This window comes from Scardinius erythrophthalmus (assembly GCF_964197995.2).
Source record: "Scardinius erythrophthalmus genome assembly, chromosome: 13".
Classification (NCBI taxonomy): Eukaryota; Metazoa; Chordata; class Actinopteri; order Cypriniformes; family Leuciscidae; genus Scardinius; species Scardinius erythrophthalmus.
The window spans coordinates 5,540,327-5,565,341 of record NC_138233.1 but is presented as its reverse complement, the minus strand read 5'-3'; the positions used below and the strand labels follow the sequence as shown (position 1 = coordinate 5,565,341).

The following is a 25,015-nucleotide window of genomic DNA, read 5'->3' as shown; positions in this document are numbered from 1 at the left end:
TTTTCTGAAGACATTTTGTTTCTTTAAAAGTTATGATATTGGTCTTGGCACCTGCAACTATTGTGTCTTTTTCAGAATCTCTCTGTCTCTCTTTCTCTTTTACTCAATCACTTACTTGTTTTCATAAACAATATGTTTGTTCTAATGAGAGAATATTGAATGTTTAAGGATATAGGTTGGATTGTTTAGGAGTCAACTGATAAAATAACATGCATTTGACAACAGTAAAATATTTTGGACGCTGCAATGCAACGAACGCTTCAGATCGCAAGATGTCAGTGTAAACCTAGAGAAAGGCTCATGACGTCAAACAGTTGCTCGTGGGGTTTGTGTGTGTGTGTGTGTGTGTGTGTGTTTGTGCGTGTGTGCTTGTTCCGCTCTCTTGGTTTATTCGTGTTTTCTCGTTTTCACCACTGATGCCGTTATTTGTCAGCGTTTTGCATTGACCGACTCGTTTTCAGCTTAAACGTGAGCAACGATGGGACCATGCAACAAATAATCTTAGACTGATCGTGAAATTCTGTGTGAAGGGGTTTTTGTAATCTCAGAAAAATGGAACAAAGACAACGCTTTCATCAGCTGGAGTTGAACGTGAAACTTGCTTTCATCGCTGTATCGCTGTTTTTTGGGAGCGCAGTTTGGGCACAAATACGCTACTCGATTTCTGAAGAGCAGAAGGACGGAGCTGCTGTGGGGAATATCGCGAAGGATTTGGGTATTGATCACAGAACACTAAAGGAACGAGGATTTCGCATCGTCTCGACCTCAGGCGAGTCCATGTTCAGTGTAAATCAGAATGACGGTGTCTTGTATGTGAACGGTAAGATAGACAGAGAGGAGGTGTGCGAGAGGATCACCCCGTGTTTAATCAATCTGAAAATCGCTCTAGAAAACCCACTAGAAATTCATTATGTCACTGTAGAGATATTGGATGTAAATGATCACAGTCCACGGTTTCCCGAGAATAAAAAGCGGCTGGAAATTTGGGAATCTGCTATGCCAGGCGCGCGCTATCCGCTACAGGCTGCGCGTGATCCTGATAGTGGAATCAATTCGGTTCAAACATACAAACTCAGCAATAACGACCATTTCCGTCTTGAAATTAAAGACCGAGAAGATGGTAAAATTCCAATTCTGATTTTACACAAACCACTTGACAGAGAAGTGACTAAAAACATAAAATTAATACTAACTGCTTTAGATGGGGGGAGACCTCCTAAGTCTGGCTCAATAGATATATTGATTGATGTACTGGATATAAACGATAATGTGCCTGTATTCACAAAAGAAACGTACACGGTTGTACTGAATGAAAACGCACCCGTGGGAACAACAATTGTACAGATTAATGCCACTGATTCGGACGAGGGTCAAAACGGACAGGTAGTTTATGCTTTAGGAAATAATGTTAATGATCATTTACGTGAACTTTTTGAAGTTAATTCAATCACTGGAGAAATTATTGTGACCGGACTTTTAGATTTTGAGGTCAAAGATATATATGAAATTGACATTCAGGCATCTGACAAAGGAACTGTTCCTCTTGCGACGGATCAAAGTGTAGTCATAAAAATCGTCGATGTAAATGATAATGCACCGGAAATAGAGGTGACATCATTTTCAAGCTCCATTCCAGAGGATTCTAGACCTGGAACTACAGTGGCTTTGATAAGTGTCAATGATTTAGACTCTGGGCTCAATGGGAAGATCTCCTGTTCACTGTCCGATGATTTACCTTTTAAACTAATGCCGTCATCACAAGATAATATTTATTCTTTAGTTACGTCTGCTTTACTTGACAGGGAAACTACATTTCAGTATGACATCACAATAGTTGCAAAGGATGCAGGACAGCCATCACTGTCTTCTGTTAAAACTATAACTGTTCTGATATCAGATGTAAATGACAATAGTCCAGGATTCGCATTCTCTCCGTATGCGTTTTATGTGATGGAAAATAATGTCCCAGGCAAATTATTATTTTCTGTGTCTGCTTCTGACAAAGACTCAAATGAAAATGCTGTAGTTAGCTATCATATATGGAGAGAAAGTAGCGAGGAAAACAAATACACGTCTTTCATTAATATTAACTCTGAAAATGGGGAGATTTATGCGCTTAAGAGCTTTGACTTTGAAACTGTAAAAACTTTCCAGTTCCAAGTTATTGCTACAGACTCTGGAAGTCCGTCTCTGAGCAGTAACGTGACAGTGAACGTGTTTATTCTGGATCAGAACGACAACGTTCCAGTGATCTTATATCCAGTCAGCGCTAACGGTTCTGCTGAGGGTGTGGAAGAGATTCCCCGGAATGTGAACGCTGGTCATTTGGTGACTAAAGTCAGAGCCTATGATGCAGATATAGGATACAACGGCTGGTTATTGTTTTCACTGCAGGAAGTTAGTGACCACAGTCTCTTTAGTTTGGACCGCTATACAGGACAGATAAGAACCCTTCGCTCATTCACAGAAACAGACGAGGCCCAGCATAAACTGCTCATACTGGTCAAAGACAATGGGAACGTTTCACTCTCAGCAACAGCGACTGTGATTGTCAAAGTTGTGGAGCCCAAAGAGGCTTTTGCAGCTTCTGATGTTAAACACGCAGTAAAAGACGAGGAGGAAAACGACGTGACATTTTATCTGATCATCACTTTGGGCTCGGTTTCAGTGCTTTTTGTCATCAGCATCATCGTGCTGATTGTAATGCAGTGCTCTAAATCTACAGACTATTCGTCCAAGTATTTACAGGACACAAATTACGACGGGACTCTGTGTCACAGCATCCAGTACAGATCTGGAGACAAACGGTACATGTTAGTTGGACCCAGAATGAGTATCGGCTCTACAATAGCGCCAGGCAGTAATAGGAATACTCTAGTGATACCAGATCGCAGGAGGAGAGATTCTGGAGAGGTAAGCAAATGACTCCTACATCTGTGTATTAGTTGTAGGAAACAGTTTTAAGACACACCTCGGTTGCTGTCCATTGTACTGAAGCCGCTCAGGCTGTTGTTTCAAATTGAACATTCTTAGTGTCTTCTTTCTCATATTCAGATTTGTTTGTCATTCAGACTTAATTGTTATGGTAAAAATAATGTTTTACATTGCCAAAGCATAAAAATATTAAATATGCAAACAACCGTTGAAGAAAGACATAAAAATATGAGAAGAAAAATGACTGTACTAATAAAATATAAGTAGGAATAGAGCAGCTCGTCATGTTATGTTTTCCTTTTTATGCATGTTGTACAATATCTTATATCTTCTCCAGTCACGGTCCTATTCCAATGATTGTCCTTTTGTTGAGGCAGGACTTAAATATCTTGCAGCATGTTTTTAGTTTCTTCGAGTAGAAATTAAATCTGTCCTCTTTTCTGTATCTGATTTTGGTGGGTTGTAAAGAAAGGAATAATCTCTAAAAACATATGTATAATTAAAGCATATTGTTAAAAAGTGCAGTTCAATTTCCACTTCATTTTGTTTTCAGTGCAGTTTTTTGTTTGCCAGGTCTGTCTGTGTCGTCCCGAATTCTGTATTATTTGAATTTATTATGTTTTTTATGCCTGAAATTGAATTTTGTGCCCAAAAGACAGAAAAAATTATTTATGTAAATGAATCCCGTGAGAGGGACTGGGGTTGCTCTCCATGGTGCTGACTTTGTGATGCCGCTTGCTATCCGACATAAAACGCTGTCTCTTTTCTGTTTGGTTCTATGTATATTTTAGGCATATTAAACGAGCTTCAAGAACTTCAACATTAATTATGAGTTTAATGAATAGCAATGCAATGAAAAAGCACGAGGTGTCAGTGTAAACCTATAGTACTACTCAAAACGTCAGAGTACCTCCCCGTTTTTGTTTTTTTTTTCCCCGTCACAGATTTGTACACGATCTCTTTTTCACCAGGCTAGCGGTGCGGCTTTCTCAGTGCTTTTATCCTTCGTTTTTCTTCGTAATATCTTACGGGGTCTAGAGCATTTCGGTCATCCGTATCATGTGGCTACTGGACTAATATTTGGACTTGGACCGCCGTTGTGAAATTGCTGTGGAACGAATACAGTGCAAAAAATGGGACAAAGGAGACATGATCAGTGGCTTGAGAGGCATGTGAAAATCCTCTTGGTTGTTGCATCGCTTGTTTTTGGCAGAACGGTTTGGGCACAAATACGCTACTCGATTTCTGAAGAGCAGAAGGACGGAGCTGCTGTGGGGAATGTTGCGAAGGATTTGGGTATTGATCACAGAACACTAAAGGAGCGAGGATTTCGCATCGTCTCGACCTCAGGCGAGTCCATGTTCAGTGTAAATCAGAATGACGGTGTCTTGTATGTGAACGGTAAATTAGATAGAGAGGAAGTGTGCGAGAGAAGCACCCCGTGTTTAATCAATCTAAAAATTGCTTTAGAAAATCCTCTCGAGATTCATTACGTGACTGTTGATGTAATAGACGTGAATGACCACGCTCCGAGATTCCCAGATCAGGTGAAGCATTTAGAAATAAGTGAAACAGTAGTGCTTCCCGGTGCGCGATTCCAACTTCAGGCAGCGCGCGATCCAGACAGTGGCAGTAATTCAGTTCAGACTTATAAACTGAGCCACACCGAATTTTTCCGTATTGAAATTAAAGATCGTGATGAAGATGGAAAAGTTCCCATTCTGATTTTACAAAAGCCGCTTGACCGAGAAGATACAAAAAGTATGAAATTGCAGTTAACCGCTTTAGATGGAGGGAGACCACCAAAGTCTGGAACTATGGAGATAACGATAGATGTGCTAGATATAAACGATAATGCACCCGTTTTCACTAAAGAAGCGTACACTGTAATACTAAATGAAAACACACCCGTTGGCACAACCATTTTTAGGGTGAACGCAACTGATTTGGATGAAGGTCAGAACGGTGAAATCGTTTATTCATTAGGGCATGACGTCAATGACAAATTGCATAAACTGTTTAATGTTAATCAAATCACAGGAGAAATTGTTGTGACAGGTCTTTTGGATTTTGAAGTTAAAGATAAATATGAGATTGATATTCAAGCATCAGATAAAGGAACTGTTCCTCTAACAACAGATAAAAGTATAATTATAAAAATTGCTGATGTAAATGACAATGCACCTCAGATAGAAGTGACGTCATTCTCGAGTGCCATTCCTGAAGACTCTAAAGCTGGCACAACGGTGGCTTTAATAAGCGTCTCTGATTTAGATTCTGCCATAAACGGGAGAGTCACCTGTTCATTGCCTGAGGACATTCCTTTCAAACTAATGCCGTCATCTCAAGAAAACACATACTCATTAGTGACAACATCATCTCTTGACAGAGAGACAATTTCTCGCTATGACATCACATTAGAAGCTAAAGACGCTGGTCAACCACCATTGTCTTCTGTTAAATCTATAACTGTCCAGATATCTGATGTAAATGACAACAGTCCAGAGTTCTCTGTTTCCCCTTATGCATTTTATGTGATTGAGAATAATGCTCCTGGCAAATCTTTATTTTCTGTGTCTGCCTCTGATAAAGATACAAATGAAAACAGCTTGGTCAGCTATCAAATATGGAGAGATGGTGTAGAAATTGCATATACATCTTTCATTAACATTAACTCTGAAAATGGGGAGATTTATGCACTAAAGAGCTTTGATTTTGAAACTACCAAGACGTTCCAGTTCCATGTGCTCGCTACAGACTCTGGAAGTCCGTCTCTGAGCAGTAACGTGACAGTGAACGTATTTATTCTGGATCAGAACGACAACGTTCCAGTGATCTTATATCCAGTCAGCGCTAACGGTTCTGCTGAGGGTGTGGAAGAGATTCCCCGGAATGTGAACGCAGGTCATTTGGTGACTAAAGTCAGAGCCTATGATGCAGATATAGGATACAACGGCTGGTTATTGTTTTCACTGCAGGAAGTTAGTGACCACAGTCTCTTTAGTTTGGACCGCTATACAGGACAGATAAGAACCCTTCGCTCATTCACAGAAACAGACGAGGCCCAGCATAAACTGCTCATACTGGTCAAAGACAATGGGAACGTTTCACTCTCAGCAACAGCGACTGTGATTGTCAAAGTTGTGGAGCCCAAAGAGGCTTTTGCAGCTTCTGATGTTAAACACGCAGTAAAAGACGAGGAGGAAAACGACGTGACATTTTATCTGATCATCACTTTGGGCTCGGTTTCAGTGCTTTTTGTCATCAGCATCATCGTGTTGATTGTAATGCAGTGCTCTAAATCTACAGACTATTCGTCCAAGTATTTACAGGACACAAATTACGACGGGACTCTGTGTCACAGCATCCAGTACAGATCTGGAGACAAACGGTACATGTTAGTTGGACCCAGAATGAGCATCGGCTCTACAATAGCGCCAGGCAGTAATAGGAATACTCTAGTGATACCAGATCGCAGGAGGAGAGATTCTGGAGAGGTAAGAAAATGACTCCTACATCTGTGTATTAGTTGTAGGAAACAGTTTTAAGACACACCTCGGTTGCTGTCCAGGGTACTGAAGCCGCTCAGGCTGTTGTTTCAAATTGAACATTCTTAGTGTCTTCTTTCTCATATTCAGATTTGTTTGTCATTCAGACTTAATTGTTATGGTAAAAATAATGTTTTACATTGCCAAAGCATAGCAATATTAAATATGCAAACAACAGTTGAAGAAAGACATATAAAAATATGAGAAGAAAAATGACTGTACTAATAAAATATAAGTAGGAATAGAGCAGCTCGTCATGTTATGTTTTCCTTTTTATGCATGTTGTACAATATCTTATATCTTCTCCAGTCACGGTCCTATTCCAATGATTGTCCTTTTGTTGAGGCAGGACTTAAATATCTTGCAGCATGTTTTTAGTTTCTTCGAGTAGAAATTAAATCTGTCCTCCTTTCTGTATCTGATTTTGGTGGGTTGTAAAGAAAGGAATAATCTCTTAAAACATATGTATAATTAAAGCATATTGTTAAAAAGTGCAGTTCAATTTCCACTTAATTTTGTTTTCAGTGCAGTTTTTTGTTTGCCAGGTCTGTCTGTGTCGGCCCGAATTCTATATTATTTGAATTTATGTTTTTTTATGCCTGAAATTGAATTTTGTGCCCAAAAGACAGAAAAAATTATTTATGTAAATGAATCCCGTGAGAGGGACTGGGGTTGCTCTCCATGGTGCTGACTTTGTGGGTTGCTATCCGACATAAAACGCTGTCTCTTTTCTGTTTGGTTCTATGTATATTTTAGGCATATTAAACGAGCTTCAAGAACTTCAACATTAATTATGAGTTTAATGAATAGCAATGCAATGAAAAAGCACGAGGTGTCAGTGTAAACCTATAGTACTACTCAAAACGTCAGAGTACCTCCCCGTTTTTTTTTTTTTTTTTTTTTTTATCCCCGTCACAGATTTGTACACGATCTCTTTTTCACCAGGCCAGCGGTGCGGCTTTCTCAGTGCTTTTATCCTTCGTTTTTCTTCGAAATATCTTTTGGGGTCTAAAGCATTTCGGTCATCCATATCATGTGGCTACTGGACTAATATTTGGACCGCCGTTGTGAAATTGCTGTGGAAAGAATACAGTGCAAAAAAATGGGACAAAGGAGACATGATCAGTGGCTTAAGCGGCATGTGAAAATCTTCTTCGTTGTTGCATCGCTTGTTTTTGGCAGAACGGTTTGGGCACAAATACGCTACTCGATTTCTGAAGAGCAGAAGGACGGAGCTGCTGTGGGGAATGTTGCGAAGGATTTGGGTATTGATCACAGAACACTAAAGGAGCGAGGATTTCGCATCGTCTCGACCTCAGGCGAGTCCATGTTCAGTGTAAATCAGAATGACGGTGTCTTGTATGTGAACGGTAAATTAGATAGAGAGGAAGTGTGCGAGAGAAGCACCCCGTGTTTAATCAATCTAAAAATTGCTTTAGAAAATCCTCTCGAGATTCATTACGTGACTGTTGATGTAATAGACGTGAATGACCACGCTCCGATATTCCCAGATCAGGTGAAGCATTTAGAAATAGGCGAATCGGTGCTTCCCGGCGCGCGATTCCAACTTCAGGCAGCGCGCGATCCAGACAGTGGCAGTAATTCAGTTCAGACTTATAAACTGAGCCACACCGAATTTTTCCGTATTGAAATTAAAGATCGTGACGAAGACGGAAAAGTTCCCATTTTGATTTTACAAAGGCCGCTTGACCGAGAGGCTACAAAAAGTATGAAATTGCAGTTAACCGCTTTAGATGGAGGGAGACCACCAAAGTCTGGAACTATGGAGATAACGATAGATGTGCTAGATATAAACGATAATGCACCCGTTTTCACTAAAGAAGCGTACACTGTAATACTAAATGAAAACACACCCGTTGGCACAACCATTTTTAGGGTGAACGCAACTGATTTGGATGAAGGTCAGAACGGTGAAATCGTTTATTCATTAGGGCATGACGTCAATGACAAATTGCGTAAACTGTTTAATGTTAATCAAATCACAGGAGAAATTGTTGTGACAGGTCTTTTGGATTTTGAAGTTAAAGATAAATATGAGATTGATATTCAAGCATCAGATAAAGGAACTGTTCCTCTAACAACAGATAAAAGTATAATTATAAAAATTGCTGATGTAAATGACAATGCACCTCAGATAGAAGTGACGTCATTCTCGAGTGCCATTCCTGAAGACTCTAAAGCTGGCACAACGGTGGCTTTAATAAGCGTCTCTGATTTAGATTCTGCCATAAACGGGAGAGTCACCTGTTCATTACCTGAGGACATTCCTTTCAAACTAATGCCGTCATCTCAAGAAAACACATACTCATTAGTCACAACATCATCTCTTGACAGAGAGACAATTTCTCGCTATGACATCACATTAGAAGCTAAAGACGCTGGTCAACCACCATTGTCTTCTGTTAAATCTATAACTGTCCAGATATCTGATGTAAATGACAACAATCCAGTGTTCTCTGTTTCCCCTTATGCATTTTATGTGATTGAGAATAATGCTCCTGGCAAATCTTTATTTTCTGTGTCTGCCTCTGATAAAGATACAAATGAAAACAGCGTGATCAGCTATCAAATATGGAGAGATGGTGTAGTAAACGCATATACATCATTCATTAACATTAACTCTGAAAATGGGGAGATTTATGCACTAAAGAGCTTTGATTTTGAAACTACCAAGACGTTCCAGTTCCATGTGCTCGCTACAGACTCTGGAAGTCCGTCTCTGAGCAGTAACGTGACAGTGAACGTGTTTATTCTGGATCTGAACGACAACGTTCCAGTGATCTTATATCCAGTCAGCGCTAACGGTTCTGCTGAGGGTGTGGAAGAGATTCCCCGGAATGTGAACGCAGGTCATTTGGTGACTAAAGTCAGAGCCTATGATGCAGATATAGGATACAACGGCTGGTTATTGTTTTCACTGCAGGAAGTTAGTGACCACAGTCTCTTTAGTTTGGACCGCTATACAGGACAGATAAGAACCCTTCGCTCATTCACAGAAACAGACGAGGCCCAGCATAAACTGCTCATACTGGTCAAAGACAATGGGAACGTTTCACTCTCAGCAACAGCGACTGTGATTGTCAAAGTTGTGGAGCCCAAAGAGGCTTTTGCAGCTTCTGATGTTAAACACGCAGTAAAAGACGAGGAGGAAAACGACGTGACATTTTATCTGATCATCACTTTGGGCTCGGTTTCAGTGCTTTTTGTCATCAGCATCATCGTGTTGATTGTAATGCAGTGCTCTAAATCTACAGACTATTCGTCCAAGTATTTACAGGACACAAATTACGACGGGACTCTGTGTCACAGCATCCAGTACAGATCTGGAGACAAACGGTACATGTTAGTTGGACCCAGAATGAGTATCGGCTCTACAATAGCGCCAGGCAGTAATAGGAATACTCTAGTGATACCAGATCGCAGGAGGAGAGATTCTGGAGAGGTAAGCAAATGACTAGCGTTGTGTTGTATTCAGAGCCGGTTCTAGACATTAGGAGGCCCTAGGCAAAATTCATGTTGGAGGCCCCCCACCCCCAATAAAAAAAACACTTGAAACAAATATGATTCCTAACCTTTTTATTTATACAACATTTAATTTTAAAAGCAGTATATTTTTACTTACACAGTACATAAGTTTGGACACATTACTATTTTTAATGTTTTTGAAAGAAGTCTCTTATGCTCATCAAGCCTGGATTTATTTGATCAAAAATACAGAAAAATAATATAGTGAAATATTATTAAAATTTTAAATAATGGTTTTCTATTTTACTATACTTTATATTTCTGTGATGCAAAGCTGAATTTAGTGTCAAGTGATCATTCTGATTTATTATCAAATGTTAGAAAGGGTGCTTAATATTTATTTTATAATCTGTGATACTTTTTTTCAGGATTTTTGATTATTAAAAAGTTGTTTTAAAAAAGTCTTCACTATCATTTTTTATATATTTAACACATCCTTGCTGAATATTCCTGTTTTTTTTCTGTATTTTTGATCAAATAAATGCAGGCTTGTAGAGCATTATAATAAACTTCTTTCAAAAAACATTAAAAATAGTAATGGGTCCAGACTTTTACCGGTAGCCTACTGTATGTACATATTAATCAAACTTTATCTAAGGTAATCTCTTTTTTGTTTAATGAAGATGTTATTGTTGTTGTTGTTATTTTGCTGTTTTATTCAATTTATTCACAGTTCCAGAATCCCACTTCAGTAAATGAGCATAAGTGCTTTTATATCGCATTGCTACTTTAAATATGCTATACACAAATCAAGTGGAAGAGAAAGACACGATCGCTACTGAGCAGAAGAAAATGTATAAACTGATATTATTGGCGTAATGTCAGGGTATAATCTAATCATCAGCAGAATTTAGAAGATAGACCCATGAGATCCTTTATTTGAAACATTTAAAAATGTTGTAGTGTGTTGGCTTTTTAACTTAGAATACAGACGCCTTGTCTTTTAATTTTGTAGCTTTTTTACTAGTCAGCTCCCGACGCGATGTTATTCATTCATTGTACGCGCAAATTCAAAGCGTCGCGTCTGGGCACGTTAATGACGCTCGCGCTCTTTTAAACTCGTAATAAAGCGGTGAATGATTTTTACAGAAATGACGCTGATCTACAGGACAAGTTTATATTTAGAATACATTGCAATCACTCCAAAATAGATGACGACAACTCACACACCTGCATTTTGAGCTGTGCTTCTTTGTGTGCTTAGGCTTTTGCCTCGCAGCACCTGATGGATGCGTTCGTTACACATACTTTCAGAAGCCGGCACCCGCTTTGTAACGGACACATTAATTGGTTTAACTGCAGTAATGTAACAGTCTATGGTGAAGATAAACATCGTCACTATTTTTAGTTAATTAATAAATATTGAAATAAATTGTAGATAGGATATTTTTACATTATATTATTTTTTTTTTTTTTGTCCCTCTGTCTGGGCCCCATCCCGCCAATCGGGCCCTAGGCACGTGCCTAGTTTGCCTTTGCGTTAATCCGGCTCTGGTTGTATTGCATTCATGATCAGCATTGCACTTTTATTTTTTTCTAATTAATTCTGATCTTCACCAATGTGTAACATATAACTATTTCAGGTGTGTTTTTTAATAGCCACATTTGTATGTGAATTTGACTTTATTCGAATATTTGATGTGCCCTAATGACTGAACAAATTATTCATGTAAATAAAACCCGCGATAGCGAGTGCGTCGCTGTCCATGGTGTTGAATTTGTGATGCCGCTTGCTATTCGGCATAATACGACGTGGTCTACTTTCTGTTTCTAAGTATATTTTAGGTAGCCTATATTAGAAGAACTTCAAGAGCTTCAACATGATTTTATCTCATGAATTTGCTGAGTTTAATGAATAGCAATGCAATGAAAAAGCACGAGGTGTCAGTGTAAACCTAGAGTAGAACTCAAAACGTCAGAGTACCTCCCCGTTTTTTTTTTTTTCCTCTTCAACTTGATTTGTACACGATCTCTTTTTTCACCAGCGGTGCGGCTTTCTCAGTGCTTTTGTCCTTCGGTTTTCTTCGTAATATCTTTCGTAGCGTTGGTATTTCGGTCATCTGTCATGTGGTTACTGGACTAATATTTGGACCGCCGTTGTGAAATAGCTGTGGAACGAATACAGTGCAAAAAATGGGACAAAGGAGACATGATCAGTGGCTTGAGAGGCATGTGAAAATCCTCTTCGTTGTTGCATCGCTTGTTTTTGGCAGAACGGTTTGGGCACAAATACGCTACTCGATTTCTGAAGAGCAGAAGGACGGAGCTGCTGTGGGGAATGTTGCGAAGGATTTGGGTATTGATCACAGAACACTAAAGGAGCGAGGATTTCGCATCGTCTCGACCTCAGGCGAGTCCATGTTCAGTGTAAATCAGAATGACGGTGTCTTGTATGTGAACGGTAAATTAGATAGAGAGGAAGTGTGCGAGAGAAGCACCCCGTGTTTAATCAATCTAAAAATCGCTTTAGAAAATCCTCTCGAGATTCATTACGTGACTGTTGATGTAATAGACGTGAATGACCACGCTCCGATATTTCCAGATCAGGTGAAGCATTTAGAAATAAGTGAAACAGTGCTTCCCGGTGCGCGATTCCAACTTCAGGCAGCGCGCGATCCAGACAGTGGCAGTAATTCAGTTCAGACTTATAAACTGAGCCACACCGAATATTTTCGTATTGAAATTATAGACCGTGATGAAGATGGAAAAGTTCCTGCGTTGATTTTACAAAAGCCGCTTGACCGAGAGGTTACAAAACGCATACAATTGCAGTTAACCGCTTTAGATGGAGGGAGACCACCAAAGTCTGGAACTATGGAGATAACGATAGATGTGCTAGATATAAACGATAATGCACCCGTTTTTACTAAAGATACGTACACTGTAACACTGAATGAAAACGCACCTGTAGGCACAACCATTTTAAGGGTGAATGCAACTGATCCGGATGAAGGTCAGAACGGCGAAATCGTTTATTCATTAGGGCATAATGTCAATTATAAGTTGCGTAAACTTTTTGATGTAAATCCAATTACAGGAGAAATTATAGTGACAGGTCTTTTGGATTTTGAGGTTAAAGATAAATATCAGATTGACATTCAGGCATCAGACAAAGGAATTGTTCCTTTAACAACAGATAAAAGTATAATTATAAAAATTGCTGATGTAAATGACAATGCACCTCAGATAGAAGTGACGTCATTCTCGAGTGCCATTCCTGAAGACTCTAAAGCTGGCACAACGGTGGCTTTAATAAGCGTCTCTGATTTAGATTCTGCCATAAACGGGAGAGTCACCTGTTCATTACCTGAGGACATTCCTTTCAAACTAATGCCGTCATCTCAAGAAAACACATACTCATTAGTCACAACATCATCTCTTGACAGAGAGACAATTTCTCGCTATGACATCACATTAGAAGCTAAAGACGCTGGTCAACCACCATTGTCTTCTGTTAAATCTATAACTGTCCAGATATCTGATGTAAATGATAATAGTCCAGTGTTCTCTGTTTCCCCTTATGCATTTTATGTGATTGAGAATAATGCTCCTGGCAAATCTTTATTTTCTGTGTCTGCCTCTGATAAAGATACAAATGAAAACAGCTTGGTCAGCTATCAAATATGGAGAGATGGTGTAGAAAACGCATATACATCATTCATTAACATTAACTCTGAAAATGGGGAGATTTATGCACTAAAGAGCTTTGATTTTGAAACTACCAAAACGTTCCAGTTCCATGTGCTCGCTACAGACTCTGGAAGTCCGTCTCTGAGCAGTAACGTGACAGTGAACGTGTTTATTCTGGATCAGAACGACAACGTTCCAGTGATCTTATATCCAGTCAGTGCTAACGGTTCTGCTGAGGGTGTGGAAGAGATTCCCCGGAATGTGAACGCAGGTCATTTGGTGACTAAAGTCAGAGCCTATGATGCAGATATAGGATACAACGGCTGGTTATTGTTTTCACTGCAGGAAGTTAGTGACCACAGTCTCTTTAGTTTGGACCGCTATACAGGACAGATAAGAACCCTTCGCTCATTCACAGAAACAGACGAGGCCCAGCATAAACTGCTCATACTGGTCAAAGACAATGGGAACGTTTCACTCTCAGCAACAGCGACTGTGATTGTCAAAGTTGTGGAGCCCAAAGAGGCTTTTGCAGCTTCTGATGTTAAACACGCAGTAAAAGACGAGGAGGAAAACGACGTGACATTTTATCTGATCATCACTTTGGGCTCGGTTTCAGTGCTTTTTGTCATCAGCATCATCGTGTTGATTGTAATGCAGTGCTCTAAATCTACAGACTATTCGTCCAAGTATTTACAGGACACAAATTACGACGGGACTCTGTGTCACAGCATCCAGTACAGATCTGGAGACAAACGGTACATGTTAGTTGGACCCAGAATGAGTATCGGCTCTACAATAGCGCCAGGCAGTAATAGGAATACTCTAGTGATACCAGATCGCAGGAGGAGAGATTCTGGAGAGGTAAGCAAATGACTCCTACATCTGTGTATTAGTTGTAGGAAACAGTTTTAAGACACACATCGGTTGCTGTCCAGGGTACTGAAGCTGCTCAGTCTGTTCTTAGTGTCCTCTTTCTCATATTCAGATTTACTTGTCATTTAGACTTAATTTTTATGGCAAAAATATTTTTTTACATTGCCAAAGCATATGCAATATTAAATATGCACACTTATTACCGTTGAAGATATATATGTGTGTGTGTGTGTGTGTGTGTGTGTGTGTGTGTGTGTATCTATCTAACAATGACACGCTTCCTCCGTGCTTCACTGTGGTAGAGATGCATTTATTATTATATTTCTCACCAGATTTTCTGAGACACCGTTCTGGAGCATCGTCATGCAACTCATGTTTCGTTGTGATTCATCACTGAACCGGCCGTATAAAACTTCCCATACTCTGCTAAAAAACTTAATTATGTCTTTGATTTTTTTTTTCTGAGACAGCAAAGGCTGCTGTTTCATGCATTTGCTTAAATATAGCTAATTTCCTGAACAATAATTTGTGCTTAAGACAATTAAAAGCTTAGTGTTAAGCCATTTTGGGATTTGCACTTTTTATTGTTTTGTTATTTTTGGACAGGAGTGTAGGATATATAACTGAAGATTAATTAGATTGCTTCTAATTACCAAAGTCTTTACTAGTCTTTAAGTTACACATTATGTTTTGACAGATTGCTTTTGAATGAGTTAATTTTTCATGTTTGATAATAAGGTTAAAGTTCATGTAATGACAACTGGTGCAGTCAGCTGCTTTGTTTGTTTGTTATGAACTACTTTGTAATGCAATTGATTGCTTATTTAAAAGATCTCAAGTTAACTTGCAGATATCGCCCTTGTGATTGTAGGTCTATATAAAAGTGGACTGTTTTGATTGGCATGAAATATAAAACTAGAATAGTTTACAAGCTTTGGCAGTAACTAGTATTGTAATCACTTTCTACGCCATTTGGACATACATCTGTTGGAGTTATCAATCAAGAGGAATCTGTTGAGTGTTGTGTTCTTCTGTGCATATTGGCCAGTAGGTGGCGGTAGAGGTTCGTGATATGGTATATTGAGAACAGAAGAATAAGAGAGTCTGAAGCGTTGCCAGAGCCCGTCTACGGAGAACCTGCCCACTCCCTATTAAGTCCTATTGTACCGAATTTTGGTTGTAGTTTCACCAGAATTCCACTGGGGGCGATCGCCCATGAGTGCAAAATGAATGGGAGTCTATGGAGCTAGACGGCTAAATTTTTCTCTTTCACCCGATTGCCGTTAGGAAATCTCAGATTTGATTGTAGGTTTTGCAAGTTCAACATGGGTTATAGGTCGAAAGTTGAATGAACAAGTACTAATGTCCTTTCGATTTCTTACAGGTTGAGTTGTTGTTGCCCATAACACGCTAGCATTCTGCTAATGAACACTGATTGGTCAGTGAAAGACTGATTACAACCAGAGATACCGCTTGATGGCATCGTGGCATCTGAAGCGGGACCAGAAACAAACAAAACAAAACCTCTTCTAGCACGTGTGTTTACCTGTGTCAGCTGTGTTGTTGATGCCTCGAGAGAAAAGAAAGTGCAGAGTGCGAAAGCACCGAAGTGACTGAAGGATTGCCGTAAAGCAGTATCTCTGGTCATATGATGTGTATGACGTTATTGACATTTTAAAAGACTTTTTAAAGCAAATAAGTGACTCTAAAAAAATCTAACACCCATCAGTGTGTAATTTCTTTGCATCTCCTTTCGAATACAACTTTCAAATTACTAGACAAAAAATTATATCCTGAGAAAAGTGGATTTTGAGGGGTATAGCTCCATAGACCTCCATTCATTCTGCACTCGTCCTGTGAGCGCCCTCATATGGAACCAGAGTGGGACGGCAACCAGTTCAGAAGCCGGAAGTTTACTGAGAGTGGAACTTCTCCCCTTATTAGACATTCTCTGGCGTTGCACCAGCTGCTATCTGCGCTGTTCTATTTTGCTACTTCTATTGTTCATTAAAGAATTCCATATTTAAGAATGCCTTTCATTCCTTCTTACTAAGGATATAACAAATTGGCAACGAGGTACTTGAAGATTGCAGCTGTTTCTACTTTTTCCACGCCATTTTTGCCATGTACTGGTGAACCAACCATTCCTTTCGACACGTGGCTACGGATGTTCCAGAATTATTTGCTTGTTGTTGGTGCTTCTGGAGATGCATGACCGGTTGAGCGCAAACGAGCACTACTGCTACATTGTCTGGGGACTGAAGGACAAATATTGTTCTATTCTTTGCCGAATCAAGGTGATACGATGGAAGATGCGATTGCGGCCTTGAAAGCGCATTTTACCCCTCGACGGAACAGAGTGGCTGAGCACCATACTTTCAGGAAACGTGTTCAGGCACCAGGAGAAACTATAATTCAGTACGTAGCTGCTCTACGGGACTTAGTGGTTACTTGTGACTTTGCAGCTACTTTGGACAAAAGCCATTACTATAGCCACCCAAACAGAAGCTGCTGGTGAACAAGCCAAATTATTATCGAATACTCGTTCAGTTCCTGTGCAAGTGATACATGCAAAGCCTCCACCTGCAGCTGGACGTTTCCGTCATAGACCACCTTTAAAGCCACCGTCTACAATGCGTTCTTCAAAGCCTTCGTCAACTACTGCACCTGCTTCGTCCTCCCATGAATGCTATCATTGTGGATCTAAGAAACACCTTGCGAATGATCGTAGTTGTCCTGCTGCATCGGCACAGTGTAATAACTGTCAAAAGATGGGACATTATTCGCGGGTGTGTCGTTCAGGACAAGCTTGCTCAGTGCGTGAAATTGACTTGCCTGAAGTTCAGATCCTTTATATGCATGACTCACTAACTGATAAAATTTGGTGAACTGCTCTCATTGTGACCGCAACTACGTCTGTGCCTATTGAGCTTACCGTGGATTCTGGGTTATCTGTTTTCTATATTCCAAAATTGTGTGTGATACACACTTAAAGAAAGATGCTCTGCTGCCTCCTTCATTGAAACTGGTGATGTATTCTCGTGCTCCGATTCCTGTACTTGGCTGCTTACCTGTCACTATCTCTATGGATGACATCACCTGCTCCATGTCATTCTTCGTGGTGGAATCTGGCACAGCTCCGCTTGGGATGGATCTTATTAATGGCTTACATCTATGTTTTGAAGGCAATTAAATTTTGCCAGCGCAGTCATCAACGCCTGTGCTACGATTGTCTGCGTTGACGCCATCAGCTGCTTTGGGATGCGCAAAAGGCTTTGTGCACAGAGTAAAGATTTCTCCAGCTGTTGCTCCTGTGGCCAGAAACTCCGCCGCTTACCGTTGTCTGTTAGAGCTGCAGTCAGTGAGGAAATTCATCGCCTTCTCGAGTCTGACATTATAGAGGGAGTGGATGCTTCGCCATGGGTCTCCCCGATTGTAGTAGTACAGAAAAAGTTGTGGTAATGGGTAGCTATCCGTAACTATAGCCTTGTTGGGTTCTCGCAGATCCACGCACATTCGAATGGCACCCAGACTGAGGAATTGTTGTCTTTGTTAAGGGGAGCGGCTGTATTTTCCACTATCGATTTGGAGAGTGCTTATTTTCAGTTGCCCTTACATGAGGAGAGCCGCGATCTGACCGCCTTCATTACTCACGAAGGACTTTTCAGGTTTTGACGTGTACCGTACAGACTTGCTTCAGCACCTTCTGCTTTTCAGAAAATGTTGGTAACAGTTTTGCAGGGACTTCCGAATGTTGCCAATTACCTTGATGATATCATTCTCTGGGGACGTACGCAAACTGAACATGATCACACGCTCAAAGCCATTGTTCAGCGCTGGACTGAAGCTGAATCAATCGAAATGTCAGTTCAACAAAACCAGTCTGCGCTTCTTGGGCCATCTGGTGAATGTGCAAGGAATTCAACCTGATGAGGATCACCTTTCTGCCATTCTTCATGCACCCGCTCCAAAAGATGCACCTCAACTCCGCTCTTTCATCAGGCTACTATCGTGGTACAATAAGTTTATTCCTAACTTTGCCACGGTAGTTGAATCTCTGCGTGAGTGCATCAGGCAGGGCGCAGATTTCGTCTGGTCAGAGGAAGCTCAACAATGCTTTGATGCTGTAAAAAAAGTTGCTCATTGACAGTCCAGCACTTCCATTGTTTGACCCCGATTTGCCTACGGTGGTATCTACAGATGCCTCTGATTATAGTCTGGGCGCTATTCTTGCTCAAGTTCTCAAGAATAAGACTGAGCGTGTCGTCGCTTTTGCATCCCGGACATTGTTACCTGCTGAACGCCGGAATGCGCATTGCGCGCTGGGCAGCATGGTTACTGTGCTTTAACTATGATGTGATTTACCGGCCTGGGGCTCAAAATTGCACTGCCGACTGTCTTTCTCGTCTGCCTTTGCCTGCTTCGGATGAAGACTGCATGGACGCTGAACCTGAGTTTGTGGCATTTATGTCTCCTGCAGTGTCAGCTCTGTCACCTGCAGAGTTGCTTCTGCTTCCGCGACGTGCTCTGAACTGAGTGCATTACGCACACAAATAGCTTGCGGTTGGCCTTCCTCTTCAACTTCTGTTGATAATAATATTCTACGTCCATACTTCAAACTACGTAATGAACTGAGTGTGCAGCACGATTATGTGTTCAGAGGATCACGTCTGGTTGTGCCTGTCGCGTTAAGGCACACATTGGTGAAGTTAGCTCATGAAGGGAATTGTGCGCACAAAACAACGCCTTCGTGAACTGTACTGGTGGCCAGGCATAGATTGTCTGGTTAAAGAGCACTTACAGACCTGTTAAATGTGTCTGTCCTCTGACAAAACTGCCAACACCTCTGCTGCGCGGCTGCAGCCAGTGCCTTTTCCGTCTGTACCGTGGGACAAGGTAGCTATAGATGTGGGGGGCCCATTTCAAAACGCTGTGTAGGACTGTCATTATGCGCTGACATTGACTGATTATCATAGTAAGTGGCCTGAAGTTGCTTTCACCGCTTCCGTCTACCACCCTGCCGCGAATGGAGCTGTGGAACGCCTTCATCACATGCTGCATTCAGTCTGCTGTTCTGGAAACGAAGCCGTGGAAACCTACAGTCACGGAATTTCTCCAAGTGTATCGTGCTACACCGCATTCTGCCACAGGACTATCCCCGTTTGAGTTGCTTCATGGCAGAAGGATGTGAACGCGTCTTAATGTTCTTCCTCTTCCCACCACACATCAGGATGCTCCTGCGCTTCTTCATCGAGTTTCTTTGAAACAAAAGAAAATTAAAGCATACACTGACTCCAGACGTGTAGCTCGCACTCCTGATTTCAAAGTGGGAGATTGGGTGCGTGAGCGCATTGCAACTCACGTTCCGAAAGCGCATCCAAGATTTACCAACCCACGTCAAATTGTGCGTAAACTGGGTGCGTGTATTTACCTGTTATCAGACGGGAAGAACTGGCATGGTTCTCGCCTGGCTCGTTCTGTTGCACCTGTTTTGGAGACTGCTGACATGGATGCTGTGGACTTGTCATTTCAGTTTCGTCCTCCTCTTCCTCCGGCGCCTCAAGCTCATCAAGCTTCTGAAGCTCTTTAAAGGGTTTTACCCCATGTGAGACGACTTCCTCGTTGGCTGGAAGACTGTGTTACTTAGTCAGTTGCGTGAATATAAAGGATGAGTAATTCATTAAGTCACCTTGTTGTTAATTTTAATATGAATACTACATTCTAAAATTATCGTGAAACTTATTTTTGTTCTTTAGTCTAATTGATATAAGTAGTTATGTTACATAACCAAGTGAATGCTTTGGTAATTTTCTAACTTTGTTATTGTGTTTCCCTTTTGTTCTTGAATATCGGTGTAGACAGTTTGCTTTAAGTGATGGGGGAATATGTTGTGTTCTTTTGTGCATATTGGCCAGTAGCTGGCGGTAGAGGTTCGTAATATAGTATATTGAGAACAGAAGAATAAGAGAGTCTGAAAAATAAATGCAATCATGAGATTTATTAAGAATAGTGGGTTATATAATAGGATATAGGAGTATTTAGTTCATTATTTTCACACTCCATCACAGTAGGTGGCGGTATGCATATTTAAAGTTGGTTCGCAACCCGAAGAAGAGAGTCTGAAGTGTTGCCCCAGCTGCTATCTGCGCTGTTCAATTTTGCTACTTCTATTGTTAATTAAAGAATTCCATATTTAAGAATGCCTTTCATTCCTTCTTACTAAGGATATAACAAGGAGTTTTATGGTCAGTGCTTATCTTTGTTATGGGTCCAAATTGTATGTGAGTGGACATCTTTAAACGCCGTTTTAATATCCTGCAAAATGCAACAAAGTGTGCGTTCGTCATGGCGCCTCAGTCTTACATTCATGGCATTGGGAATGCTGTTTTGGAGAGGAATCTGCGCACAAGTACGATATTCTCTTTCCGAGGAGCAAAAAGATGGTGCTGTGATCGGAAACCTTGCGAAGGATTTAGGTCTCGATCCCAGAACGTTAAAGGAGAGAGGATTTCGAATCGTTTCAACCTCAGGCGATTCGCTGTTCACGCTGAATCAGAATGACGGGATTTTAAGCGTTAATGGAAAAATAGGCCTAGATCGCGAAGTGGTTTGCGAGAGAAGCAGCTCGTGCATTATCAACCTAAAAATTGCGCTGGAAAACCCGTTAGAGATTTACTACGCGTCGATTGAAATCGTGGACGTTAATGATCATGCACCGACATTCCCGGAGAAAGAAACACGCTTGGAAATATCGGAATCTGCCCTACCTGGAGCTCGGTATCAGTTACAGGCGGCGCGCGATCCCGATGACGGCACGAACTCTGTTCAACAATATGAACTCAGTCATAACGATTATTTCCGCATAGAGGTTGAAGATCGCGGAGAAGATCTAAAAATGCCCTTTTTAATTCTTCAAAAGCCTTTGGATAGAGAAACCAGTCGGAGACACAAGGTGCATCTTACTGCTCTTGATGGAGGGCGACCCCCAAAGTCTGGAACAATGGAGATAATAGTTGACGTTTTGGATGTTAATGACAATATGCCGGTTTTCACACAGGAAGTTTACTCTGTAACGCTTAAAGAAAATGTGCCTGTAGGCACAACTGTAATACAGGTTAATGCCACTGACATGGATGATGGTCCAAATGGAGAAGTGTTTTATTCATTTGGAAAGGATATAGACAGTAGGACAATACAACTTTTTGATTTAAACTCCAGTACTGGGGAAATGATTGTGATTGGCTTGATAGATTTCGAAGAGATGAATAACTTTGAAATGGATATCCAAGCATCAGACAAAGGACCTGCTCCTCTCACATCAGTTAAGAGTATTACAATAAAAATTATTGACGTGAATGACAATGTGCCTGAGATAGAAGTGACATCGTTTTCAAGCGCAGTGTGTGAAGACTCTAAAATTGGAACCACTGTGGCTTTGATCAGCGTCAGTGATTTGGACTCTGGTGTAAATGGGAAGGTGTTGTGCTACATTACTGAAGACATACCTTTCAGACTAACGGCATCATCCCTAGATAACATTTACGCACTGGTAACAGCCTCATCTCTTGATAGAGAAACTGCACCTCACTATGATATCGCATTAGTAGCCAAAGATGCTGGGCAGCCACCTCTGTCTTCGGTTAAAACTATAACTGTGCAGGTATCCGATGTAAATGACAATAGTCCAGTATTTTCTCTTTCGTCCTATGCTTTTTATGTGAAGGAAAACAATACTCCAGGGAAATCTTTGTTTTCTGTGTCTGCTTCTGATCGGGATGTGGATGAAAATGCTGTTGTGAACTACAACATATGGAGAGACTCTGGAGATGAAAACAAATATGCATCTTTAATTAATATTCACTCTGAAAATGGAGAGATTTATGCACTAAAAAGTTTTGATTTTGAAACTGTTAAAACTTTCCAGTTCCATGTGCTCGCTACAGACTCTGGAAGTCCGTCTCTGAGCAGTAACGTTACAGTGAACGTGTTTATTCTGGATCAGAACGACAACGTTCCAGTGATCTTATATCCAGTCAGCGCTAACGGTTCTGCTGAGGGTGTGGAAGAGATTCCCCGGAATGTGAGCGCAGGTCATTTGGTGACTAAAGTCAGAGCCTATGATGCAGATATAGGATACAACGGCTGGTTATTGTTTTCACTGCAGGAAGTTAGTGACCACAGTCTCTTTAGTTTGGACCGCTATACAGGACAGATAAGAACCCTTCGCTCATTCACAGAAACAGACGAGGCCCAGCATAAACTGCTCATACTGGTCAAAGACAATGGGAACGTTTCACTCTCAGCAACAGCGACTGTGATTGTCAAAGTTGTGGAGCCCAAAGAGGCTTTTGCAGCTTCTGATGTTAAACACGCAGTAAAAGACGAGGAGGAAAACGACGTGACATTTTATCTGATCATCACTTTGGGCTCGCTTTCAGTGCTTTTAGTCATCAGCTTCATCGTGTTGATTGTAATGTAGTGCTCTAAATCTACAGACTATTCTATCTATCTATCTATCTATCATCTCTATATATATATATATATATATATATATATATATATATATATATATATATATACACTACGGTCAAAAGTCTATATTCTGCTCATCAAGGCTGCATTTATTTGATTAAAAATACATACAAAAACAGTCATATTGTGAAATATTATTGCAATTTAAAACAGCTGTTTTCTATGTGAATATATAGTTAAGTGTAATTTATTCCTGTGATCAAAGTTGAATTTTCAGCATCATTACTCCAGTCTTCAGTGTCACATGATCCTTCAGAAATCATTCTAATATGATGATTTGATGCTCAAAAAAACATTAATGATTATTATCAATGTTGAAAACAGTTTTTTACATTTTTATTTCATGATGCTATGATTTATAGAAAGTTCAAAAGAACAGCATTTATGTGACATGGAAAGCTTTTGTAACATTAAACACTACCCTTCAAAAGTTTGGGGTCAGTAAGAATTTTAATTTTATTTTTGGGGGAAAGAAATAAAATAAATCAATACTTTTATTCATTAAGGATTAGTTAAACTGATCAAAAGTTACAGTAAAGACATTTATGATGTTAGAAAATATTATATTTGAAATAAATGCTGTTCTTTTGAACTTTCTATTCATCAAATAATTATAATTTAGAAAAAAAAAATTTACACAACTGTTTTCAACATTGAAAATAATAATGAATGTTTTTTTTTTTTTTGCATAAAATCAGAATATTAGAATGATTTCTGAAGGATCATGTGACACGGAAGATGCTGAAAATTCAGCTTTCACCTGAGGAATAAATTACATTTTAAAATATATTACAATAGAAAACAGTCATTTTAAATAGTCATAATATTTCAAAATATTATTATTATTTTTTATTTATTTTTTTTTGTATCAAATAAATTCAGCCTTGGTGAGCAGAAGAGACTTATTTTAAAAACATAAAAAATCTTACCGATCTAAAACTTTTGACCAGTAGTGTATATATATGATGCAGTGATGTGGTTTGGTGTTGTAACTTAAGTAAGTCTAGTGCTGACCACTCAATAGAGGTTTTGCTGTAAAATATTTTGAGAATGTGGAATTAAGTTTGAATGTTTTCCAAAGTATTCAATTTGATCTTATGTAGTAAAGGAGGAAGTCTCTCTCTCTCTCTCTCTCTCTCTCTCTCTCTCTCTCTCTCTCTCTCTCTCTCTCTCTCACACACACACACACACACACACACACACACACACACACACACACACACACACACACACACACACACACACACACACACACACACACACTTTATTCCTAGCTTCAGCTGCATTCATTACTTATCTTTTGACTCTCACAATCACATGCTTGCAGATGTGATAACAAATGTAGTCATTAACATTCTATCACACTGAACATTCTGATTCTCATTCATTCTCTGTCTGGTATTCATAGCAATACACCCGTTACCCTGAGAAAAGGGGAGTAGAATAAACTGCATTGGGAACTATGAAAAGGAAATGGAGACAGACGGAGATAGAGAGATAAACAACATGGCATATATTTGTTGGTCAGCTTGCTGAGTTTTAAGAGAATTGGGTTTAGATGAAATTGATTTAGATGGAGAAGTTGATGCTGTAATATAGTCAGCAGATGGTGTCAACAGATTCAGCCCCCTGTGAAGAGGACACACAGAGTCATGTGTGTGATTGTGGGAGGCAGTCTCGGTTGCGTGTTCTCTCGGTGTGGGTTGTGCTGTCGTGAGTGTCTGGGGTTTAGCGGATTGTCAATACTCTGCCTGTTTCTGTGTAAATAAACGTCATATTAATGAGGTTGCTCTTATGATGGTAACATTCTGATGACTGGATTGTTTTGAGAGTGTGTGTGTTTATGTGCAGATCACCTCAGGCTGTTACTCAAGCATATTTTAGTCCATCATGCAGACAGGATTGGACTTATTCCACGTTACTGAACACAGCGTTTCCCCACGCACAGT

The 25,015-nt window shown here is 40.1% G+C and overlaps 5 protein-coding genes across 6 annotated transcripts in view; all 5 read left to right on the top strand.

The window, feature by feature from the left end:
• Window positions 1–25,015, top strand: part of LOC308700557 (protocadherin alpha-C2-like) — a gene marked incomplete at its 5' end in the record, with an annotated part of 181,177 nt that overhangs the window by 51,559 nt on the left and 104,603 nt on the right. The gene's annotated exons all lie outside the window — the stretch shown is intronic.
• Window positions 1–25,015, top strand: part of LOC308701247 (protocadherin alpha-6-like) — a gene marked incomplete at both ends in the record, with an annotated part of 59,620 nt that overhangs the window by 9,764 nt on the left and 24,841 nt on the right. The window lies entirely within an intron of this gene.
• Window positions 553–2,925, top strand: LOC308701250 (protocadherin alpha-C2-like; the record flags this gene model as incomplete). The annotated part of the gene is made up of 1 exon (XM_081383448.1): window positions 553–2,925. One exon carries the CDS (start codon window positions 553–555, stop codon window positions 2,923–2,925), a length of 2,373 nt encoding a protein of 790 aa, XP_081239574.1.
• LOC308701249 (protocadherin alpha-3-like) lies at window positions 4,068–6,443 on the top strand (the record flags this gene model as incomplete). The annotated part of the gene is made up of 1 exon (XM_081383447.1): window positions 4,068–6,443. One exon carries the CDS (start codon window positions 4,068–4,070, stop codon window positions 6,441–6,443), a length of 2,376 nt encoding a protein of 791 aa, XP_081239573.1.
• The window catches only part of LOC308701248 (protocadherin Fat 4-like), a gene marked incomplete at both ends in the record, with an annotated part of 41,116 nt that continues 23,685 nt past the window's right edge, over window positions 7,585–25,015 (top strand). Inside the window, 5 exon segments of the mRNA XM_081383446.1 lie at window positions 7,585–9,945; window positions 13,215–14,522; window positions 19,976–20,139; window positions 20,892–23,010; window positions 23,014–23,040. Coding sequence (XP_081239572.1) covers window positions 7,585–9,945; window positions 13,215–14,522; window positions 19,976–20,139; window positions 20,892–23,010; window positions 23,014–23,040 — 5,979 coding nt within the window.